The sequence below is a fragment of the Mixophyes fleayi genome, chromosome 4 (genome assembly GCF_038048845.1).
Source record: "Mixophyes fleayi isolate aMixFle1 chromosome 4, aMixFle1.hap1, whole genome shotgun sequence".
In the NCBI taxonomy this organism is placed as follows: Eukaryota; Metazoa; Chordata; class Amphibia; order Anura; family Limnodynastidae; genus Mixophyes; species Mixophyes fleayi.
Genome location: NC_134405.1, coordinates 10,175,557 through 10,200,660, shown reverse-complemented (window position 1 = coordinate 10,200,660; position 25,104 = coordinate 10,175,557). Strand labels below are relative to the sequence as shown.

Here is a 25,104-nt window from a genome sequence, read left to right as displayed (position 1 = left end):
ATATTATATCAGTACTGAGAGGTAAGGACTTACTGCCTACACTGCATTGTATATTATATCTCTTGTTAATAATACCTATACACATATGTACTGTATTATGCCTGTCTACTGATGTTGGGGCACACACATTGTGGGGTTCCCTAATATGTAAAATTTTTGGTGGCTTTTGTAAACCCAACCTACAAGGAATAATTAACTATACATTTTCTACTTTATATATGTGATCATATTCTTAGATACATTTATATACATTACAGACAGATCAGACCCATTGCAGTGATACAGAGATTTAGAAGTGGAGGGTGCAACAACGTGTGTGGGGGTCGGGGTAATGTCACAGCCGGTGACCTTTGTCTGGAGCTATAACTGTCCTGACCTTTATCTGTCCTCAGTGACTTTTACATCACACTATTTATAGACCTCTCAGGCATCATTTTAGATGGCAAATTAAAATACCTCACGTAGTCATACAGTACTATACTAACATACACTGCCTGTCCTTCTGTACATACTCAGCATTAATGTATAGATCTGTATTATTATCAGTGTATACTCAGTATTATTATACAGTGTGATCATTATCAGTGTATACTCAGTATTATTATACAGTGATCATTATCAGTGTATACTCAGTATTATTATACAGTGATCATTATCAGTGTATACTCAGTATTATTATACAGTGTGATCATCATCAGTGTATACTCAGTATTATTATACAGTGTGATCATTATCAGTGTATACTCAGTATTATTATACAGTGATCATTATCAGTGTATACTCAGTATTATTATACAGTGATCATTATCAGTGTATACTCAGTATTATTATACAGTGTGATCATTATCAGTGTATACTCAGTATTATTATACAGTGATCATTATCAGTGTATACTCAGTATTATTATACAGTGTGATCATTATCAGTGTATACTCAGTATTATTATACAGTGTGATCATCATCAGTGTATACTCAGTATTATTATACAGTGTGATCATTATCAGTGTATACTCAGTATTATTATACAGTGTGATCATCATCAGTGTATACTCTGTATTATTATACAGTGTGATCATTATCAGTGTATACTGAGTATTATTATACAGTGTGATCATTATCAGTGTATACTCAGTATTATTATACAGAGCAGTGTGATCATTATCAGTGTATACTCAGTATTATTATACAGTGTGATCATTATCAGTGTATACTCAGTATTATTATACAGAGCAGTGTGATCATTATCAGTGTATACTCAGTATTATTATACAGTGTGATCATTATCAGTGTATACTCAGTATTATTATACAGTGATCATTATCAGTGTATACTCAGTATTATTATACAGTGATCATTATCAGTGTATACTCAGTATTATTATACAGTGTGATCATTATCAGTGTATACTCAGTATTATTATACAGTGATCATTATCAGTGTATACTCAGTATTATTATACAGTGTGATCATTATCAGTGTATACTCAGTATTATTATACAGTGTGATCATCATCAGTGTATACTCAGTATTATTATACAGTGTGATCATTATCAGTGTATACTCAGTATTATTATACAGTGTGATCATCATCAGTGTATACTCTGTATTATTATACAGTGTGATCATTATCAGTGTATACTGAGTATTATTATACAGTGTGATCATTATCAGTGTATACTCAGTATTATTATACAGAGCAGTGTGATCATTATCAGTGTATACTCAGTATTATTATACAGTGTGATCATTATCAGTGTATACTCAGTATTATTATACAGAGCAGTGTGATCATTATCAGTGTATACTCAGTATTATTATACAGTGTGATCATTATCAGTGTATACTCAGTATTATTATACAGAGCAGTGTGATCATTATCAGTGTATACTCAGTATTATTATACAGTGTGATCATTATCAGTGTATACTCAGTATTATTATACAGTGTGATCATTATCAGTGTATACTCAGTATTATTATACAGTGTGATCATTATCAGTGTTTACTCAGTATTATTATACAGTGTGATCATTGTATTTGCGCAATACAGGGTAACATTTTTTATCATATTCTCATTACAAGCGTGTTAGACATTTAATTCTATAGTAACCTACAATATAGCTACCTATATATAATCTATAGGTACCCTATGTGGCTGACCTGTAAAGCTTACAGCCTAGTTTTGGTGTCACATGTTATCCTCATCATTTTTTATATAGCGCCACTAATTCCGCAGCGCTGTACAGAGAACTCACTCACATCAGTCCCTGCCATATTGTGGCTTACAGTCTAAATTCCCTAACATACACACACACACACACACAGACAGACACAGACTGGGGTCAGTTTGATAGCAACCAATTAACCTACCAGTATGCTTTTGGAGTGTAGGAGGAAACTGGAGCACCCGGAGGAAACCCACATAAACATGGGGAGAAAATACAAACTCCACACAGCTAAGGTCATAGTCGGGAATTGAACTCATGACTCCAGTGCTGTGAGGCAAAAGTGCTAACCACTAAGCCACCGTGCTGCCCATATGTACCAGTACATCATCAAGAATCTCACTAATGAACCCGATTCTTTAGGTTTGAGTGTGGAGTTATTCCGGCCAAACATCCAATTTCCTGATAAGAAGCTTATTCCAATCTAATAAGGTACAATCAGGTCTGGCCGTCCATCTTTAGTCCATAGTGGGCAGCATGGTGGCTTAGAGGTTAGCACTTCTGCTTCACAGCACTGGGGTCATGAGTTCGATTCCCAACCATGGCCTTATCTGTGTGGAATTTGTATGTTCTCCCTGTGTTTGCGTGGGTTTCCTCCGGGTGCTGCGGTTTCCTCCCACTCTCCAGAAACATACTGGTAGGTTAATTGGCTGCTATTAAATTGCCCTTAGTCTCTCTCGGTCTGTGTGTGTATGTTGGGGATTTAGACTGTAAGCCCCAATGGGGCAGGGACTGATGTGAGTGAGTTTTCTGTACAGCGCTGTGGAATTAGTGGCGCTATATAAATAAATAGATGATGATGATAGATAACGTGATATTGAGCCATTTTTGTAGAAAATAAATTGACAAAATATTAGAGTCTGTGGTTTATGTTTCTGTAGCAATAAGCTAGTTCTGCATCTGCTCAGTGTCTCTCTATATATTTACGTCTCTTTTCCTTCTTAAGGCAACATGTCCATTCAGAAGATTCACGCCAGGGAGATCCTGGACTCCAGGGGTAACCCCACCGTAGAGGTTGACCTGTATACCGGGAAAGGTGAGTCTTATAGAGAGACCGTAGAGCATATGTTATTAAAATATTCTGTAACATTTATTTAAATGTTCAATTATTGCAAACATACAAACAAAATGTGAAAATAAAATGTTTGGATGTAAATATGTACATTAAATACATTAATTATGCAATTGGAGAAACAGTCTAAGATACAAATAAGTATAGAGCATTAGAGTACCTACCAAGGGGTAAATGTATCAAGCTTAGAGTTTTCAGGCGGGTTTGAAAAACCAATCAGATTCTAGCTATTATTTATTTAGTACATTCTACAAAATGACAGCTAGAATCTGATTGGCTGCCATAGGCAACATCTCCACTTTTCAATCCCGCTGGAAAACTCTCAGCTTGATACATTTATTCCCAAGTGTTTTATTCGGGTCAGAGTGCTTCCTTTGTTATCATTTTTCATTTCCTGCTCATCCATTCGTCTAACATTTTGATGTGGGCGGGATAGAATAACCTATAGCCAATCAGATCAATGGACTGTCCACCGAGCACATCGTATATGAGTGACTTTAATCTTGTCTCTTGGCTACAGGTCTCTTCCGGGCTGCCGTACCAAGCGGAGCATCCACAGGGATCTACGAGGCCCTCGAGCTAAGGGATGGCGACAAAGCTCGATACCTGGGGAAAGGTGAGACACACAGGGCCTCATGTACCAAGCACACTGGATGTGCCCTACAAATTGTACAGTTCTGCACAACGCATTTCGGAGTGCCTGCTTTCCATTCTATGGAGAGGCCCAGAAGTGCGTCTTGGTTTGCGCAAAGGTGGAGAACAGGGGCAGAATGTGCAAAAGTCTAAATGTCCCCTGAAACGTCTTATCACTTTAAAAACCCTTCTCATGAAATAAAAGTATTCTAAAACACTGCTCGGTTTAGCCTCATCCGTAGATTAAGTTAATTATAAGAGTGAGGAAACATCAAGGACTGTCCACAAACACTTCCATTCTGCTCCAAACCCCATGCGTTTTATCGAAACTCTAAGAGCATTCGTGCATTCCAAAACAGGACACGCCACCAGAGAGGGTTTGTCCTGCGGCTCAGCCCTTTTGAGCTTCATAAAGGAGTTCCGTAGGCTGGTAAAGCAGACAATACACTTCAGCCTGTAGAATTTGGCTATGTTCTACTCGTTCGACTAAGCGGTAATGTTTGGTTGTGGTCAAACTCACTAGACTCTATAGGTCTCACCGCTCTTTATGTTTTTCATTGAGGATTATCCTATCAGGGAAATTTAGACCAAGCTATATAAAAAGTGACCTAAGAAGGTTATTTATGTCATATTCTATGAAAATTTACATCTCTCCTTAGCCTCTGGAGTAAGAAGAACACATAACTTTTTTAACCTGTATAGGAGTGGAATCTATTGATTGCAGTGACCCCACTTATATCTATTATACTCCAAATTGTAAGAAACAATGACTGGATAAATAATGGCTCTTATACTCTTCGTACAGAACATGGAACATAGAACATCTTCATTCTTATGTCTGGTTGTTGCCTTGTAATCCTTTACAAGTTTCATTCAGTCCCTCGATGATGCATGTACTGTTTAGACAGTTATGCAGATTATCTAACCTATTATTCACCTGCCCCATAGGTGTCCTCAAGGCCGTGGATCACATCAACAAGACCATTGTACCAGCTTTACTGGAAAAGGTAAATGCGACGTTCATTAACAACACGGTCAAGACACTATTTTATTTTGTGTATATGACACTTCATTTTTTTGTTCAGAGTGTGAAATGCGTCACTAAATAAGACCCAGTAAGAGATTGTCTCACATAGAGGTTTCCACAGACCATTTAATTGTCATAAGTGTGTTTATTGAGAGGGCTTCGTTAACACCCTGGTGGGCTGTGGCTGTCCTACATACGATTAATTGCATTGGAACAAAACATTGGGTCAGGAGGATTGGTCTTAGTCTTGGATCGTCAATGTCAAGCTTTTAGTTGACTGAATAGGATTGTGACTGTACAGTTGACCGTGGAACAGATGGTGGACAACCCTCCCTAGATGGACTTGGAGACTGGGGAGATGGATGATGTACATGGTCTGATGTACCCGTGGTTGGTTAGGTGTGGACATCTAGGTGCTCTTCTAGTTTGTAATGGAGAGCGGAGACCAGGCGATCAGACCATTCAGTTGTACCAGGGCAAAGCCAAGTCGTTTTGCTGTGCGCATGTGATGTGCTCCGTTATAGCGCTCCGCATCGCTGTAAAATACAGATTAGCTATTTGCCCGCAAGACTTGCAGTAATGATTGTAATCTCTGCTCTTTTTACCTAGAAATTCAATGTTGTGGATCAAGAAAAGATCGACAAATTAATGCTTGAACTTGATGGGACGGAGAATAAATGTAAGTAACAAAACTGGGACGATAAATGGAGACATCGAGAGAGAAGGGACAGAGGGGACCTGGGCTTGGGTGGAATAACACCCATAACACTACTGCACTGATGGCATCTGGACTCTGGGAAGGACACAGAGAGGAGACCCCAAACGCAGACAGACAGGTCCATAACAGGAGGAGACTATAATGATGACATTTTCTTCTTCACCAGCAAAATTCGGTGCTAATGCCATTCTGGGGGTGTCACTGGCGGTGTGCAAGGCTGGCGCAGCAGAGAAAGGAGTCCCCCTGTACCGACACATCGCTGACCTGGCAGGAAACCCCGACATTATACTTCCTGTCCCTGTGAGCATTAATGTACCCCACTCCTCGTTCTGTTACTGCCCCCCCACTCCTCATTCTGTCACTCTCCTCATCATGGTGGTCACTACTGCCCCTCCACTCCTCATACTGCCTTCCACAGCTCATTCTGTCACTGCCCCCCCCCCGCTCCTCATTCTGTCACTCCTTGTTTTGTCATTCTACCCATTTCCTCATTGTGCCCCCCCCTCACTCCTCATTGTGTCATTGTCCTTTCCTTTTCCTCAATCTGTCACTGACCCCCACTGCTTCTAATTCTGTCACTGTGCATCCCCCCACTACTCATTGTGTCACTGTCTTTCCTCTCCTCATTCTCTCCCTGTAACAGTCCCCCACTCCTCATTCTCTCCCTGTAACAGTCCCCCACTCTTCATTTTCTCTCTCTGTAACAGTCCCCCACTCCTCATTCTCTCTCTGTAACTGTCCCCCACTCCTCATTCTCTCTCTGTAACTGTCCCCAACTCCTCATTCTCTCTCTGTAACTGTCCCCCACTCCTCATTCTCTCTCTGTAACTGTCCCCAACTCCTCATTCTCTCTCTGTAACTGTCCCCAACTCCTCATTCTCTCTCTGTAACTGTCCCCAACTCCTCATTTTCTCTCTGTAACAGTCCCCCACTCCTCATTCTCTCTCTGTAACAGTCCTCCACTCCTCATTCTCTCTCTGTAACAGTCCCCCACTCCTCATTCTCTCTCTGTAACAGACCCCCACTCCTCATTCTCTCTCTGTAACTGTCCCCCACTCCTCATTCTCTCTATGTAACAGTCCCCCACTCCTCATTCTCTCTCTGTAACAGTCCCCCACTCCTCATTCTCTCCCTGTAACTGTCCCCCATTCCTCATTCTCTCCCTGTAACTGTCCCCACTCCTCATTCTCTCTCTGTAACTGTCCCCCATTCCTCATTCTCTCCCTGTAACTGTCCACCATTTCTCATTCTCTCCCTGTAACTGTCCCCCATTCCTCATTCTCTCCCTGTAACAGTCCCCCACTCCTCATTCTCTCCCTGTAACAGTCCCCCACTCCTCATTCTCTCCCTGTAACTGTCCCCCATTCCTCATTCTCTCCCTGTAACTGTCCACCATTTCTCATTCTCTCTCTGTAACTGTCCCCACTCCTCATTCTCCCTCTGTAACTGTCCCCACTCCTCATTCTCTCCCTGTAACTGTCCCCCATTCCTCATTCTCTCTCTGTAACTGTCCCCACTCCTCATTCTCCCTCTGTAACTGTTCCTCTATGCTAATTCTCTCTTGGTAACTGTCCCCTCTCGTACTTCTCTCTCTCACAGTTCCCGTCCTCATACTCATTCTACGACTGTCCCCCCACTCCTCATTCTCTCTCTGTAACAGTCCCCCACTCCTCATTCTCTCTCTGTAACCGTTCCCCCCTCCTCACTATGTCTATGTTAGTGTGCCTTCCTTTCCATCCTCTCTCTCTTATTGTCTCTTCTCCTCCTTCTCTATCTCTCGTTCATTCATGTACTCCTTGGTGACAGGAGGATGGCGTCTGTCTCTTTTCAGGCATTCAATGTCATAAACGGAGGTTCACACGCAGGGAACAAGTTGGCCATGCAAGAATTCATGATCCTGCCTGTGGGGGCATCAAGCTTCCGGGAGGCGATGCGCATTGGGGCAGAGGTTTATCACAACCTAAAGGCTGTCATTAAGGCCAAGTATGGCAAGGACGCAACCAATGTTGGTGATGAAGGTGGCTTTGCTCCCAATATCTTGGAGAACAATGAGGGTGAGATAGGATGAAAGCCTGAGGGCAGATATTTTAAAGTCATAACAAATTAATATTATTTTAATTCGATGACAGAACAGGAATCGTCTATACATCATGTACTGCACTTCTAAAAGCTATTAATTATAAAGTGCCAACATATCATACAGCACGGTACAGTAAAAGATACATGATACAAATAGATAACATATAGTTATATGAAGAAGAAGGTGACAATGGCCCTGCCTCATGAGCTTACACTCTAAGAGGTGAGGTGAACACGTGATACATAAGGTAGCGTAATAACAATAACATACCAACCAATGGTGTAGATTTTGGAGGGACTTTTGATTCGCGGATCGCAAAAAGGGTGGGGCTAACAGTAAAGTGGGTGGGGTTTTACACAAATTTGACCAATTATGGACAGAAGAAAATGAATGTTTATTGTCTGGCTCTGCAGCTCTGGAGCTCCTGAAGGCTGCCATTGAGAAGGCTGGGTATCCCGATAAGATTGTCATTGGAATGGACATCGCTGCATCAGAATTCTACCGCAAAGGAAAATACGATCTGGACTTCAAATCTCCCGATGACCCAAAACGTTACATCTCCGGGGAAGAGCTCGGCAACTTGTACAAGACATTCATCAAGAACTATCCTGGTGAGAGAGAAGCCTGAGGCTCGGTCCCTCTCATGTATACCAGCGATAGGGCTTTTTGCCTTTTGATAAATAAGTTTTTATCAGTCTGTCCCTCCCCCTGCAGGGTGACACAGGCAGTAGGAAGCTATGAGTCTGTCCCTCCCCCTGCAGGGTGACACAGACAGAATGGAGCTATGAGTCTGCCCCTCCCCCTGCAGGGTGACACAGACAGAAGGGAGCTATGAGTCTGTCCCTCCTCCTGCAGGGTGACACAGGCAGAATGGAGCTATGAGTCTGTCCCTCCCCCTGCAGGGTGACACAGACAGAATGGAGCTATGAGTCTGTCCCTCCTCCTACAGGGTGACACAGACAGAAGGGAGCTATGAGTCTGTCCCTCCCCCTGCAGGGTGACACAGACAGAAGGGAGCTATGAGTCTGTCCCTCCCCCTGCAGGGTGACACAGGCAGTAGGGAGCTATGAGTCTATCCCTCCCCCTGCAGGGTGACACAGGCAGTAGGAAGCTATGAGTCTGCCCCTCCTCCTGCAGGGTGACACAGGCAGAATGGAGCTATGAGTCTGTCCCTCCCCCTGCAGGGTGACACAGACAGAATGGAGCTATGAGTCTGTCCCTCCTCCTACAGGGTGACACAGACAGAAGGGAGCTATGAGTCTGTCCCTCCCCCTGCAGGGTGACACAGTAGGAAGCTAGGAGTCTGTCCCTCCTCCTACAGGGTGACACAGGCAGTAGGGAGCTATGAGTCTATCCCTCCCCCTGCAGGGTGACACAGGCAGTAGGAAGCTATGAGTCTGCCCCTCCTCCTACAGGGTAACACAGACAGAAGGGAGCTATGAGTCTGTCCCTCCCCCTGCAGGGTGACACAGTAGGAAGCTAGGAGTCTGCCCCTCCTCCTGCAGGGTGACACAGGCAGAAGGAAGCTATGAGTCTGTCCCTCCCCCTGCAGGGTGACACAGACAGAAGGAAGCTATGAGTCTGTCCCTCCCCCTGCAGGGTGACACAGGCAGTAGGAAGCTAGGAGTCTGTCCCTCCCCCTGCAGGGTGACACAGACAGAAGGAAGCTATGAGTCTGTCCCTCCCCCTGCAGGGTGACATAGACAGTAGGAAGCTAGGAGTCTGTCCCTCCCCCTGCAGGGTGACACAGTAGGAAGCTAGGAGTCTGCCCCTCCTCCTGCAGGGTGACACAGGCAGAAGGAAGCTATGAGTCTGTCCCTCCCCCTGCAGGGTGACACAGACAGAAGGAAGCTATGAGTCTGTCCCTCCCCCTGCAGGGTGACACAGACAGTAGGAAGCTAGGAGTCTGTCCCTCCCCCTGCAGGGTGACACAGACAGAAGGAAGTTATGAGTCTGTCCCTCCCCCTGCAGGGTGACACAGGCAGTAGGAAGCTAGGAGTCTGTCCCTCCCCCTGCAGGGTGACACAGACAGAAGGGAGCTATGAGTCTGTCCCTCCCCCTGCAGGGTGACACAGTAGGAAGCTAGGAGTCTGTCCCTCCCCCTGCAGGGTGACACAGACAGAAGGAAGTTATGAGTCTGTCCCTCCCCCTGCAGGGTGACACAGGCAGTAGGAAGCTATGAGTCTGTCCCTCCCCCTGCAGGGTGACACAGGCAGTAGGAAGCTAGGAGTCTGTCCCTCCCCCTGCAGGGTGACACAGGCAGTAGGAAGCTATGAGTCTGTCCCTCCCCCTGCAGGGTGACACAGGCAGTAGGAAGCTATGAGTCTGTCCCTCCCCCTGCAGGGTGACACAGACAGAAGGAAGTTATGAGTCTGTCCCTCCCCCTGCAGGGTGACACAGGCAGTAGGAAGCTAGGAGTCTGTCCCTCCCCCTGCAGGGTGACACAGGCAGTAGGAAGCTATGAGTCTGTCCCTCCCCCTGCAGGGTGACACAGGCAGTAGGAAGCTAGGAGTCTGTCCCTCCCCCTGCAGGGTGACACAGACAGAAGGAAGCTATGAGTCTGTCCCTTTCACTGACACTTTGACCTTTCTTCCCACAGTGGTCTCTATTGAGGATCCCTTTGACCAGGATGACTGGGACACCTGGAAGAGCTTCTTGTCCACAGTTGACATCCAGATAGTTGGGGATGATCTGACTGTCACAAACCCCAAGAGGATCCAGAAGGCCGTAGAGCAGAAGGCCTGTAACTGTCTCCTGCTGAAAGTCAATCAGATTGGATCAGTGACCGAGTCCATCCAGGCGTAAGTGTCCTGAGCCGTGTAGAGTAACACTGAGATCCCTGTTTGTGAGGCAACCAGATATCACATTAGTTTTGCATCGCAGCAGCTGGATAGTCCACCCGGCTCTCCAATCCCAGGAGATGCCTCTGTAAATTGAAGTGCGGAGAAGAGGGAACATCTGATAAGTAGCACTGTGTCAGCTGTACCCGACGACCACTTTATTACCACCCAATTAAAATGTTCTGTTTTTGTCCTCAAATAGTGTTTGGTTTAGCTTAACTCATACCTCCAAGATGTCCTGTGAGATCATATAAACCCACTGGTTGTCCCGACATTGTCTGTGCACGGTTTATATATGTCCATCTACCTGTTACATTATAATCTCTGCAGGTGTAAGCTGGCCCAGTCCAACGGATGGGGTGTGATGGTCAGCCATCGCTCTGGAGAGACAGAAGACACTTTCATTGCTGATCTGGTGGTCGGTCTGTGTACAGGACAGGTGAGAAAGGGGCATTAGAGATGACAGGGAAGATAGGGACTGGAGGGACTATGTATACCACAGATGAATGAGGGTTTGAGGGGACTGTAGAGGACAGGAAAGAGTAGGAAAGAAGGGACTATGTATAGAAAAGATGAGGGATAATTTTAGGGAACTGCAGAGAAGAGGGAATAGAGGGACTGGAGGGACTCTATATATGATAGATGGAGGGATAGTTTGAGGGGACTGTAGAGGACAGAGAAGAGAGGTATTGGAGGGACTATATATATGACAGATGATAGTTTGAGGGGACTGTAGAGGAGAGGGAATAGAGGTACTGGAGAGACTATATATATGACAGATGGGGGATAGTTTGAGGGGACTGTAAAGGACAGAGAAAAGATGTACTGGAAGGACTATATATATGACAGATGGGGGATAGTTTGAGGGGACTGTAGAGGAGAGGGAATAGAGGTACTGGAGAGACTATATATATGACAGATGGGGGATAGTTCGAGGGGACTGTAAAGGACAGAGAAAAGATGTACTGGAAGGACTATATATATGGCAGATGGGGAGATATTTTGAGGGGACTGTAGAGGACAGGGAAGAGAGGTATTGAAGAGACTATATATATGGCAGATGGGGAGATAGTTTGATGAGAATGTAGAGGGCAGGGATGAGAGGTATTGAAGGGGCTATATATATGGCAGATGGGGAGATAGTTTGAGGGGACTGTAGAGGACATGAAAGAGAGGTTCTGGAGGGACTATATATGTGACAGATGGGGGATAGTTTGAGGGGAATGTAGAGGATAGGGAAGAGAGGTATTGGAGGGACTATATATATGACAGATGGGGGATAGTTTGAGGGGACTGTAGAGAAGAGGGAGTAGAGGTACTGGAGAGACTATATATATGACAGATAGGGAGATAGTTTGAGGGGAATGTAGAGGACAGGGAAGAGAGGTATTGGAGGGACTATATATGTGACAGATGGGGGATAGTTTGAGGGGAATGTAGAGGATAGGGAAGAGAGGTATTGGAGGGACTATATATATGACAGATGGGGGATAGTTCGAGGGGACTGTAAAGGACAGAGAAAAGATGTACTGGAAGGACTATATATATGGCAGGTGGGGAGATAGTTTGAGGGGAATGTAGAGGACAGGGAAGAAAGGGACTGTGTATGCGACAGATTTGTGAGGGTTTGAGGGAACTCTAGAGGACAAGAAAGAGAATGAAATGAGAGACTATGTATAGAGCAGATGAGGAATAACTCGGGTGTGGCTGTGTAGATGACAGGACTGAGTGAGACTGGAGGACTATGTATATGACAGATGAGGGATAACTCGGGTGTGGCTGTGTAGATGACAGGACTGAGAGAGACTGGAGGACTATGTATAGAGCAGATGAGGGATAACTCGGGTGTGGCTGTGTAGATGACAGGACTGAGTGGGACTGGAGGACTATGTATATGACAGATGAGGGATAACTCGGGTGTGGCTGTGTAGATGACAGGACTGAGTGGGACTGGAGGACTATGTATAGAGCAGATGAGGGATAACTCGGGTGTGGCTGTGTAGATGACAGGACTGAGTGGGACTGGAGGACTATGTATATGACAGATGAGGGATAACTCGGGTGTGGCTGTGTAGATGACAGGACTGAGTGGGACTGGAGGACTATGTATATGACAGATGAGGGATAACTCGGGTGTGGCTGTGTAGATGACAGGACTGAGTGGGACTGGAGGACTATGTATAGAGCAGATGAGGGATAACTCGGGTGTGGCTGTGTAGATGACAGGACTGAGTGAGACTGGAGGACTATGTATAGAGCAGATGAGGGATAACTCGGGTGTGGCTGTGTAGATGACAGGACTGAGTGAGACTGGAGGACTATGTATAGAGCAGATGAGGGATAACTCGGGTGTGGCTGTGTAGATGACAGGACTGAGTGAGACTGGAGGACTATGTATATGACAGATGAGGGATAACTCGGGTGTGGCTGTGTAGATGACAGGACTGAGTGGGACTGGAGGACTATGTATATGACAGATGAGGGATAACTCGGGTGTGGCTGTGTAGATGACAGGACTGAGTGGGACTGGAGGACTATGTATAGAGCAGATGAGGGATAACTCGGGTGTGGCTGTGTAGATGACAGGACTGAGTGAGACTGGAGGACTATGTATAGAGCAGATGAGGGATAACTCGGGTGTGGCTGTGTAGATGACAGGACTGAGTGAGACTGGAGGACTATGTATATGACAGATGAGGGATAACTCGGGTGTGGCTGTGTAGATGACAGGACTGAGTGGGACTGGAGGACTATGTATATGACAGATGAGGGATAACTCGGGTGTGGCTGTGTAGATGACAGGACTGAGTGAGACTGGAGGACTATGTATAGAGCAGATGAGGGATAACTCGGGTGTGGCTGTGTAGATGACAGGACTGAGTGGGACTGGAGGACTATGTATATGACAGATGAGGGATAACTCGGGTGTGGCTGTGTAGATGACAGGACTAAGTGAGACTGGAGGACTATGTATAGAGCAGATGAGGGATAACTCGGGTGTGGCTGTGTAGATGACAGGACTGAGTGAGACTGGAGGACTATGTATAGAGCAGATGAGGGATAACTCGGGTGTGGCTGTGTAGATGACAGGACTGAGTGGGACTGGAGGACTATGTATATGACAGATGAGGGATAACTCGGGTGTGGCTGTGTAGATGACAGGACTGAGTGGGACTGGAGGACTATGTATAGAGCAGATGAGGGATAACTCGGGTGTGGCTGTGTAGATGACAGGACTGAGTGGGACTGGAGGACTATGTATAGAGCAGATGAGGGATAACTCGGGTGTGGCTGTGTAGATGACAGGACTGAGTGAGACTGGAGGACTATGTATAGAGCAGATGAGGGATAACTCGGGTGTGGCTGTGTAGATGACAGGACTGAGTGGGACTGGAGGACTATGTATATGACAGATGAGGGATAACTCGGGTGTGGCTGTGTAGATGACAGGACTGAGTGAGACTGGAGGACTATGTATAGAGCAGATGAGGGATAACTCGGGTGTGGCTGTGTAGATGACAGGACTGAGTGGGACTGGAGGACTATGTATATGACAGATGAGGGATAACTCGGGTGTGGCTGTGTAGATGACAGGACTGAGTGGGACTGGAGGACTATGTATATGACAGATGAGGGATAACTCGGGTGTGGCTGTGTAGATGACAGGACTGAGTGGGACTGGAGGACTATGTATAGAGCAGATGAGGGATAACTCGGGTGTGGCTGTGTAGATGACAGGACTGAGTGGGACTGGAGGACTATGTATATGACAGATGAGGGATAACTCGGGTGTGGCTGTGTAGATGACAGGACTAAGTGAGACTGGAGGACTATGTATAGAGCAGATGAGGGATAACTCGGGTGTGGCTGTGTAGATGACAGGACTGAGTGAGACTGGAGGACTATGTATAGAGCAGATGAGGGATAACTCGGGTGTGGCTGTGTAGATGACAGGACTGAGTGGGACTGGAGGACTATGTATATGACAGATGAGGGATAACTCGGGTGTGGCTGTGTAGATGACAGGACTGAGTGGGACTGGAGGACTATGTATATGACAGATGAGGGATAACTCGGGTGTGGCTGTGTAGATGACAGGACTGAGTGGGACTGGAGGACTATGTATATGACAGATGAGGGATAACTCGGGTGTGGCTGTGTAGATGACAGGACTGAGTGGGACTGGAGGACTATGTATAGAGCAGATGAGGGATAACTCGGGTGTGGCTGTGTAGATGACAGGACTGAGTGGGACTGGAGGACTATGTATATGACAGATGAGGGATAACTCGGGTGTGGCTGTGTAGATGACAGGACTAAGTGAGACTGGAGGACTATGTATAGAGCAGATGAGGGATAACTCGGGTGTGGCTGTGTAGATGACAGGACTGAGTGAGACTGGAGGACTATGTATAGAGCAGATGAGGGATAACTCGGGTGTGGCTGTGTAGATGACAGGACTGAGTGGGACTGGAGGACTATGTATATGACAGATGAGGGATAACTCGGGTGTGGCTGTGTAGATGACAGGACTGAGTGGGACTGGAGGACTATGTATAGAGCAGATGAGGGATAACTCGGGTGTGGCTGTGTAGATGACAGGACTGAGTGGGACTGGAGGACTATGTATAGAGCAGATGAGGGATAACTCGGGTGTGGCTGTGTAGATGACAGGACTGAGTGAGACTGGAGGACTATGTATAGAGCAGATGAGGGATAACTCGGGTGTGGCTGTGTAGATGACAGGACTGAGTGGGACTGGAGGACTATGTATATGACAGATGAGGGATAACTCGGGTGTGGCTGTGTAGATGACAGGACTGAGTGAGACTGGAGGACTATGTATAGAGCAGATGAGGGATAACTCGGGTGTGGCTGTGTAGATGACAGGACTGAGTGGGACTGGAGGACTATGTATATGACAGATGAGGGATAACTCGGGTGTGGCTGTGTAGATGACAGGACTAAGTGAGACTGGAGGACTATGTATAGAGCAGATGAGGGATAACTCGGGTGTGGCTGTGTAGATGACAGGACTGAGTGAGACTGGAGGACTATGTATAGAGCAGATGAGGGATAACTCGGGTGTGGCTGTGTAGATGACAGGACTGAGTGGGACTGGAGGACTATGTATATGACAGATGAGGGATAACTCGGGTGTGGCTGTGTAGATGACAGGACTGAGTGGGACTGGAGGACTATGTATATGACAGATGAGGGATAACTTGGGTGTGGCTGTGTAGATGACAGGACTGAGTGGGACTGGAGGACTATGTATATGACAGATGAGGGATAACTCGGGTGTGGCTGTGTAGATGACAGGACTGAGTGGGACTGGAGGACTATGTATAGAGCAGATGAGGGATAACTCGGGTGTGGCTGTGTAGATGACAGGACTGAGTGGGACTGGAGGACTATGTATAGAGCAGATGAGGGATAACTCGGGTGTGGCTGTGTAGATGACAGGACTGAGTGGGACTGGAGGACTATGTATATGACAGATGAGGGAGGATTTTAAAAGACTGTGTACAGGACATTGGAGACAGGGATTATGTAGAGGACAGAGAATATAAGTATTTATGGACTATGGCAGGGTTTCCCAAACCCAGTCCTCAGGGCTCCCTAACAGTGCAGGTTTTCCATATCTCCTTGCTGGAGCACAGGTGTATTCATCCCTGACTGACACATTGTAACAAATCCACAGGTGGTCCTAATTATGTCACATGTGATCCGGAAAACCTGCATTGTTAGGGAGCCCTGAGGACTGGGTTTGGGAAACCCTGGACTATGGAGAGGTCAGATACGGGATGGTTTGCGGGGACTGTAGAGGACAGGAAAGAGAAAGACTAGAGGGCTATGTATTCCCACATCAGCCCTGTGCACCAGTCCTGAACTGATTGCAGGAATAGACATTGTAATAACACTGGCTATGGAAATACTGTTTTATATGCAGTGCAGTAAGTTAAATAATAAACCTGAGCACATTTATGGGTGGAGAGGCTGATACCATAGAGAATATAACCAGCCATTCTAGACCTGCACTTTAAATGCATTTCTATTAATGTCCTCCTCTCTCCTCAGATTAAAACTGGCGCCCCCTGCAGGTCAGAGAGATTGTCCAAGTACAACCAGCTGATGAGGTAAGAGCCGTATTCCCAAGGACCGTAACCCAGGACAGGAATCCCAGCAGACATGGGGGTGGTCTATGAAGGGTTAGAGAGATTGCAGTGTTAGTTCAATCCTTTGTTGTCGTAACTGGACCCATTCCTGGGGGTGGTCACCTGGGCCTCAGATAACTGGAAATGTAGGGTATGAGGTTGGCTAATGCCGACATATATTTGTAATGAGGAAGGTGATCCTAGCTGACCTCAAGACTTCATTTCACTTAAGCACAACATAAATATTACTGGGATCTCATTCGTGCCTCTCTCATTACAGGATCGAGGAAGAGTTGGGAGATAAAGCTCATTTTGCCGGGCGGAAGTTCAGGAACCCCAGAGCCAAGTAAAAAAAACCTTTTCCATACTCAGAAACCTTCAGCAACACCGAACCAATATCCCAGAATCCTCTGCAGCACACTGACAACACCCAGGAATCATCTCCTAATGTGATATCCAATGGTCTGCGACACTGAAATCCCAGCGTTATCTGCCGTTTCCTTAAAATGTCACCTTGAAGTGAGGTGTAAATATCTACCTGTATACATCCCTGTCCTGTAACACGGGATCACCTTGCACACATATGTACATGTTCAGTATGAGGCAGTAGCTGTGCACCCGGTACTAAGATATCTATATTACTAAAACAGGAAGACGTGGCCTCAGGTGACCTAAGACCTCACTGTTTATGCCGATTTTATTCACAGGGGCTTATAGCTAAATTAACATCACGTGTGTATTATATACATATAACATGACATACAGAGACTTCCATGTAGCATTTTAAGGTACGGCAGTGCACTTCCAACACAAATTTCAAATAAAATAAACGTAATTGAAAAACACAAACGAGTGATTTCGTTTTTTTTAAAAGACTAGTAAATATTTCTACTCTTGAACCTGTCACAGAAAATATCAACCTACTGTATCTATCAGGGGATATATATATTGTAAAACTATTGACCAGTTCCATTGCTGGTGATATAGGGCACTTTCACCGCTATCAGTCTTTTCCCCCTTACATACCCCTATGTATAACCTACTGATCGTTTTATTATTCAGATTCCTACAACTTGTTAAAATGTTACCTGAGAAACAGACCTATTGTCATGCAGATGTAACACACTTTCAATGTAATGCAACAGCACAAAACATGATGTAAGTCAGTTCTACAAATATAAAGCACATTATTTAGAACCTGAATATGGCAAATATAACAGTTATTGAGAGCCGATAAAAAGAAAAAAGGTGATACCTACTGTGGCTGGATCACATAGGAACAATTTATTGTAGATATTTCTTTTAAATAAGGGTGCAGGGCTCCTCTGTATATCATTGCAAATGTACTGATATTTTTTTATATTGAGTGTATTTCGGTATAGGAAATGTGTTGATTTCTAATGTATTATGTCAGGTTAGAGAAAGTGTGTTTTGCTAAAAGCAGGGAGTGACAGAAACCTGCTTTAACCTAAAGACCCGACAGGAGGTTGTTACCTGTTGTCTTGTTAAAGAGACAGGAACCCGTCTGAACAATGTAGACTCAGGATACAAGTAATTTAGGATTTCACAGGTTGCTGTGAATTTTGTAAGATAAATTGCGTTTGCTCCACATCTAGAGATATATCACATCCTGATGTTAAATTATCTGATGTGATGTCAGACACTTCGGTGCCTGGTCGGATCATCATCATCATCATTTATTTATATAGCGCCACTAATTCCATAGCGCTGTACAGAGCACTCATTCACATCAGTCCCTGCCCCATTAAAGCTTACAGTCTAAATTCCCTAATATAGACACAGACTCACAGACAGACAGAGAGGGAGACAGACAGAAAGGGAGACAGACAGACAGAGAGAGATTAGGGTCAATTTTTGATAGCAGCCAATTAACCTTCCAGTATGTTTTTGGAGTGCGGGAGAAAACCGGAGCACCCGGAGGAAACCCACGCAAACACAGGGAGAACATACAAACTCCACACAGATAAGGCCATGGTCGGGAATCAAACTCATGACCCCAGTGCTGTGAGGCAGAAATGCTAACCACTAGGCCACTGTGCTGCCCACAGAATATGTATAAAAAGGAGCTCTGTGTGACCATGTAGTATTATTATTCTATCTGTACTTCTGGAGATCACTAGTACCGTAAACTAGTGTCTGTAACTGTCGGTATTAGGACACTTGAGCTAATAAAACATCACTGCTTCAAGATCCTGCTTTGACGCCTACTTCCCTGCTGTAATTCCTGTGACCTACTGATTAGACCAAACTAATCCGTTTTCCAGCTTTTCTGAGGTTGGAACCCAGTATCCAGTACTAATGCTCTGCCTGCTACCTGCAGCTCTGGCCAGTGTGATAGGCCAGGGGGAACCATCCCCAGCAACCCTGATCTGAAGGTAAGAGGTCAGGTGTACCAGCTCAGGTGCCCAGCAAGGGCGTAAACTAGCAGCGAGAGTTACCCAGAAGGACGCGGTTTGGGGTGCTGGTTAAGGAGCCCAGTGGTGGCAGCAGCAAAAGCCAGTTAGAGGGCGCATTTGGGATAACGAAAAGGGGATGGCGGCAAAGTAAGCCCAGCTGGTCCCCAGCAACACATGGACAGGGTGGCATAGGAGGTCCATCCTGTCAAGTATGATATCATAATCATACACGTAGATACAAGTGAACTATATGTTAGGCAGAGGTTCAATAACAAAGAGCAACTTCACAGCTGGTCCAAACTCTATGAACCGATATGAAGCACAGATTCAGCCAGACCCAGTCACAGTTAGGCCTTCTGGACACAAGCACTGGAAGGACCCAGCAGGATTCACACAGCGTCCATTGGAACAGACTCCAGGGAAGACTCCACACAGACCTGTGTTAGTGAATGACGCAGCCGCAACAGCTGGAATTACAATATTGGTCCTGCAGTACTTCCGTAGAGCCCTATAGGATCAATTCTGTGTCAGTGACGTGGATGAATGAACCATATACAGTTGGTCCGTGGCCATAGCAAGCCACGCTAGGCAGGTTATATGCCGGCTCAAAACCTGCAATGGGATCCTACCTGGGGAGAACATATCCCACTGCATCCTGACCCATGACACTTGGTTCAACACAGGACAGCCGGGGAACAGATTAAAGTGGTGGCTCCTATCTTAAGGTCACTGGAATTCAGTGCCAGTCCCAGTGAGCATATGGAGGAGAGCAGTGAGAGGAAGGTCAGGTAACCAGAGGAGGCCAATGAAACAATGAATGTGTATCCAGGACAGGACACTTTACATTAAATAAATACCACGGCTAATGGGGAGTCTGCTGCACGGAGGCCCTTAATAAATATACTATTCTGACTTACTTTGATTTTGAAAGAGAGAGAGAGATAGAGAGAGAGACATAGAGAGAGAGGGACATGGAGATAGAGACACATAGAGTTAGAAAAGGAGAGATAGACACAGGGCAGGCAGACTGCGGGATAAGCAATGTGTGTGGTGGGGGGGGGGGGGCACCAAGCCTGAGCGGCACTCCTCTCCAAATGACACCATCCCCTGTTTGTCTGCTGGCCCAGAACAAAAATTACTTACCTGATCACAGCGCCCGGCAATCTCCTACCCCCCTCCCTGTAACGTTGGCACTGATGACGTCATCACGCCTGAAATTTTTTAGTGAGTAGCGGAGCACAGAGGAGCCACGAGGAAGAGAAGAAAACAGAAGAAAGAAAATAGAAGAAAGGTAAGTAAAGGAACGGAGGTATCATGGTGCAGTGCGATAAAGGGGGACCTGGTGAAGGGGAGCAAAAGCAGCATGGAGACTGCAGTGTGATCATACGGGGGCACAGAGTGGTCATACGGGGGCACAGTGTGATCATACGGGGGCACAGAGTGGTCATACGGGGGCACAGTGCGATGATAATGAAGGGGCACAGAGTGATCATACGGGGGCACAGTGTGGTGATGAAGGAACAGTGTGATAAAGATGGCACCATGGTACAGTGTGAAAAAGAGGAAACCCCCATAGAGATTCCTAATCACTAGAGACACTCAGGGGCACCGAGAGGGGGGAAAAAGCTTCACGGGAAACAGCAAAACAAGCCGAGGAGCTCTAAATCTTACGAGATTTGGTAATCTCACAACCGACCATGGCCTTATCTGTGTGTAGTTTGTGTGTTCTCCCCGCATTTGTGTGGGTTTCCTCTGGGTGCTCCGGTTTCCTCACACACTCCAAAAACATACTGGTAGGTTAATTGGCTGTTATTAAATTGCCCTTAGTCTCTCTGTATGTATGTTAGGGAATTTACACTGTAAGCCCAATGGGGCAGGGACTGATGTGAGTGAGTTCTATGTACAGCGCTGCGGAATCAGTGGCGCTTTATAAATAACTGATAATGATGACTACGAGCTTCTCTGCTCACTCTACAGGAAGTTCCCACCCTGATGGATGTCAGTCACACCAGTGCAGCATAGGTACAGTGGGCTGAGGGTGTCGTAATGTGTCTGGGAAGGGGTTTGTGATGTGTCTGAGGGGGGGGGGGGGGGCATAATAAATGTAATGTTTTATTATAATGTATGTAGTATATACTCTGTGGTCTGTGTTATGTACTGTGGTCACTTATAGCTCGGAATTCCATGTTTCATGTACATTTTCCAAACAAGTTCCCAACATTCCAGGATTCATACAAGAATCCAGGACCAGGTTGTGAAGCTGCAATGACAGGTAGGTGAGAGAAACACTATTTTAATACATAATGGGCCTGATTCATTACGGAAAGTAAAGCAAAAAAATGAGTAACTTTGAACCTTGGCAAAACCATGTTACAATGCAAGGGGTTCACGTGAGTTTATTATTTTGCACATAAAGAATATACTAGCTGTCTTTTCATGTAGGACGCAAATATTTGATAGCTTTATTTTTACACTGACAGTAAAAGTTGACCTAGGACATGCCCTACCCCAACTATAAATCTGTCCTCACATTTCAAGTTTACCTCCCCCTCTAATGCGACATGGTTTTGCCAAGGTTCAAAGTTACTTTTTTTTTTTGCTTTACTTAATCAGGCCCAGTTTGTCATGACCAAAGAGACTCAGCTACACCCTATGTTGACCATGAACCCACGAAAACCATGCCCTCTTAGGCAACAGCACACAACCCATTTCCTGTTCCTCTAAGAGGGCCCCAAATTCCTCTCGGCGGCCCTGGAGACACTGACACGCCCTAACGTTGGAGTACAGTGCTATTCTCTGTTACAACTCTCGCTCCAACGTGTTACCACCAAAGGAGCATCGCCCAGCGCAGACAAGGAGGAAATCTCCACATCATATATCAACTTGGAATAATAATTTTGTTACCTATGGTGAAATATTGATTGAAAGCACCAACAATAAGATTGGATATTTTTTTAACTTTTATATATATCATTTGGACTCAGAAATACACACCATTGTACTCTACTGTGTTACACTATTGTATATTCTTTTTCTTTTCATATGGTCTGATTGTCAACGTGAAAACTTGTGTATGATCATCTGAAGGGAATCGAATTTCATATCAACAACAATAAGTATATTCGTTATTGTTTTTTTCAATATTTACTCAATTTTGTCTTGTTTGGGAAACTACAGCGCAAAAAAGTGATTTATACATTTTTTCGACACAGATTATATATTATTCTAGACGATTGATATTTATCTCTATTGAGATGAAGAAGCAAAGGAAATCTAATGCTGATGCCCAAGTCTGACTAGTGGATATCACAAGTTTTATACCTGCGGAAATCTTTAAAGGATGCAAACAGTGGTAAGATAGCTCCCTCCAGTGGTGGAATGTAGCAATTGCAGCTGTTTCTTTAAGCATCGTTATGAGGCAACAAGAAAGAAAAACAATGTGAGGGGCCAAGATTGCACCCACCAAAATTTAGATGATAGATTTCTGAGCACAGGAAGGCCTTGGTAAATTTACAAGGGGTCAGGTTTAATGGTTGTGTTTTCAGGTAACCCAACGACCAAGGCCATCACAAAATGGCTTTTCCCCAGGCCAATATCGAAATAAAAGCATTCATTTGAAAGATTATAGTAACATTTAGAGTTACTCAAAAGTCACTCCCCCAAAATTTGCACATCCTAACATTAACACATTTCAAAATAGGTTGGAGAGGACTTTGGTGTCAGTTGAGTCATCATCATCATCATCATCATAACTGATTCCGCAACGCTGTACAGAGAACTCATTCACATCAGTCTGGAGCTTACATTGGAGCTTACAGTCTAAGTTCCCTAACACACACACACACACACACACACTAGGGTCAATTTAATAGCAGCCAATTAACCTATCAGTATGTTTTTGGAATGTGGGCGGAAACCGGAGCACCCGGAGGAAACCCACGCAAACACGGGGAGAACATACAAACTCCACACAGATAAGGCCATGTTTGGGAATTGAACTCATGAACCCAGTGCTGTGAGGCAGAAGTGCTAACCACTGAGCCACCGTGCTGCCCACAGAGTAACCCTGTTGCTGTATGGAGAAGTGGCAGCGTTGAGAGTCCCAGGATTAGCTATATGTATCTGGCCTCATTTACAGTTAAGAGCAAAAGAAAAACAAAAAAGAGCAAATTTACCCCAGTGCTTAGCAGTCCAATCCCTGGACCTTTTGCCGAATATCAGTCTATCATTGATGTTTTTCCTGGAGAGAAGTGGCTTTTTGCTGACCTTCTTAACACCAGGCCATCCTCTAAAAGTCTTCGCCTCACTGTGTGTCCAGAGGCACTCACACCTGCCTGCTGCCATTCCTGAGCAAGCTCTGCACTGGCAGTGCCCCAATCCCACAGCTGAATCAACTTTAGGAGCTTGCTGACATTCTTGGGCACCCTGAAGCCTTCTTTATAACTATTGAACCTCTCTCCTGGAAGTTCTTGATGAGCGAATAAATGGTTGATTTAGGTGCAATCATGCTAGCAGCAATATCCTTGCCTGTGAAGCCCCTTTTGTGCAAAGCAATGACGACTGCATGTGTTTCCTTGCAGATAACCATGGTTAACAGAGGAAGAACAATGATTTCAAGCACCACCACCCTTTTAAAGCTTCCAGTCTGTTATTCTAACTCAATCAGCATGACAGAGTGATCTCAAGTCTTGTCCTCGTTAACAAGAGAATCACTGGCCTGATGTCAACTGCTCCTTTCGTAGCAGGGCTGAAATGCAGTGGAAATGTTTTTGGGATAAAGTTCATTGTCCTGGCAAAGAGGGACTTTGAAATTAATTGTAATTCATGTGATCACTCTTCATGACATTCTGGAGTATATGCAAATTGTGATCATAAAAAAACTGAGGCAGCAGACTGTGAAAACCAATATTTGTCTCATTCTCAAAGCTTTTGGCCATGACTGTACACAAAAGAAAAATCCTGGTTTCTTTTGCATGAAGCGTATAAATACTGGACAGCTTTATTTTTTTAAACTGCTTCTACCCATCTCTAAATATGTGCATTTTAAATTGGACTCCCCTACTTTGCCCGCTGCAGTTTTATGGTTTTGCCAAGGTGCAAATGTTCCTTTTTTTTTTTATTACTTGCTCCTAACTCAAGGCCAAGACCCATAGGGAGAAAACACTTAATAGCCCTGTCTGGGCATCAGTCACAAGTCTTAACGGCACCGACATTACCTGAATTAATGAGAAAAGGAATTAGCCAGGATGTAAGGATTTCAGAGGGTTGTGTTGCTTCATTGTAACGTGTAATCAAATACTCATAGAATAGGCCTAGCTCTCCAGGTGTTGTGAAACTACATGTCCCAGCATGCTTTGCCAGTAGAGAGGCAGCCGATAGTTGCAAGGGTATGCTGGGACTTGTAGTTACCCAAAACTTGAAGAGCCACAGGTTGGCCAGGCCTGTCGTACAAGAACAAGTATTGGAATTAGAGGACGGGACAGCTATTTATTATCGTTTATTTATATAGTGCCACAAACGTGACATAGACTATGTATTTATCTACATCAGCCCCCTGACACACTGCAAATTGCACTCTAAATCTCCCACCACACACAAGGACTAGATGCACCAAGCTGAAAAATGTTTGTAAGGAAAAGTTCTGATGATAAAAGAACCACTTTTAATTAGAGATGAGCGGGCTCGGATTCCGCTAATCCGAGCCCACCCGAACGGGATCTGAGCACTGTTCGGATATTTCCGGCGGGCAAAAAATTGGAAACGAGGCTCTGTCGTCCAAGTCTCGCGTCGAATCTCGCGATGGATGGGAGGGAGGGCCCAGAACAATTCCATCTTGTACCTCTTTTTTTGGCATTATGTGCTCAAGCTACCTCGGTGCAACCTTTTGGCCTAAAAACAATATTGTGAGGTGTTCAGAATAGACTGGAAATTAGTG

General features: G+C 45.1%; 1 protein-coding gene across 3 annotated transcripts in view; it reads left to right on the top strand.

Annotated features, from left to right (window-relative positions):
* ENO3 (enolase 3) overlaps positions 1-17,601 on the top strand; it is a 30,778-nt gene extending 13,177 nt beyond the window's left edge. For 2 of the 3 annotated variants that reach the window (XM_075206285.1, XM_075206287.1), the window contains exons 2-12: positions 3,171-3,260; positions 3,817-3,912; positions 4,878-4,936; positions 5,566-5,635; positions 5,841-5,974; positions 7,506-7,728; positions 8,168-8,365; positions 10,354-10,555; positions 10,925-11,033; positions 16,676-16,734; positions 17,033-17,601. In XM_075206285.1, the coding sequence (XP_075062386.1) occupies positions 3,176-3,260; positions 3,817-3,912; positions 4,878-4,936; positions 5,566-5,635; positions 5,841-5,974; positions 7,506-7,728; positions 8,168-8,365; positions 10,354-10,555; positions 10,925-11,033; positions 16,676-16,734; positions 17,033-17,102 (1,305 nt within the window). In that variant the 5' untranslated portion in view covers positions 3,171-3,175 and the 3' untranslated portion in view covers positions 17,103-17,601. Of the gene's footprint in view, positions 1-3,168; positions 3,261-3,816; positions 3,913-4,877; positions 4,937-5,565; positions 5,636-5,840; positions 5,975-7,505; positions 7,729-8,167; positions 8,366-10,353; positions 10,556-10,924; positions 11,034-16,675; positions 16,735-17,032 lie in introns of all 3 variants that reach the window. The other variant, XM_075206286.1, reaches the window with a different exon arrangement.
* The last annotated feature ends 7,503 nt before the right edge of the window (positions 17,602-25,104 follow it).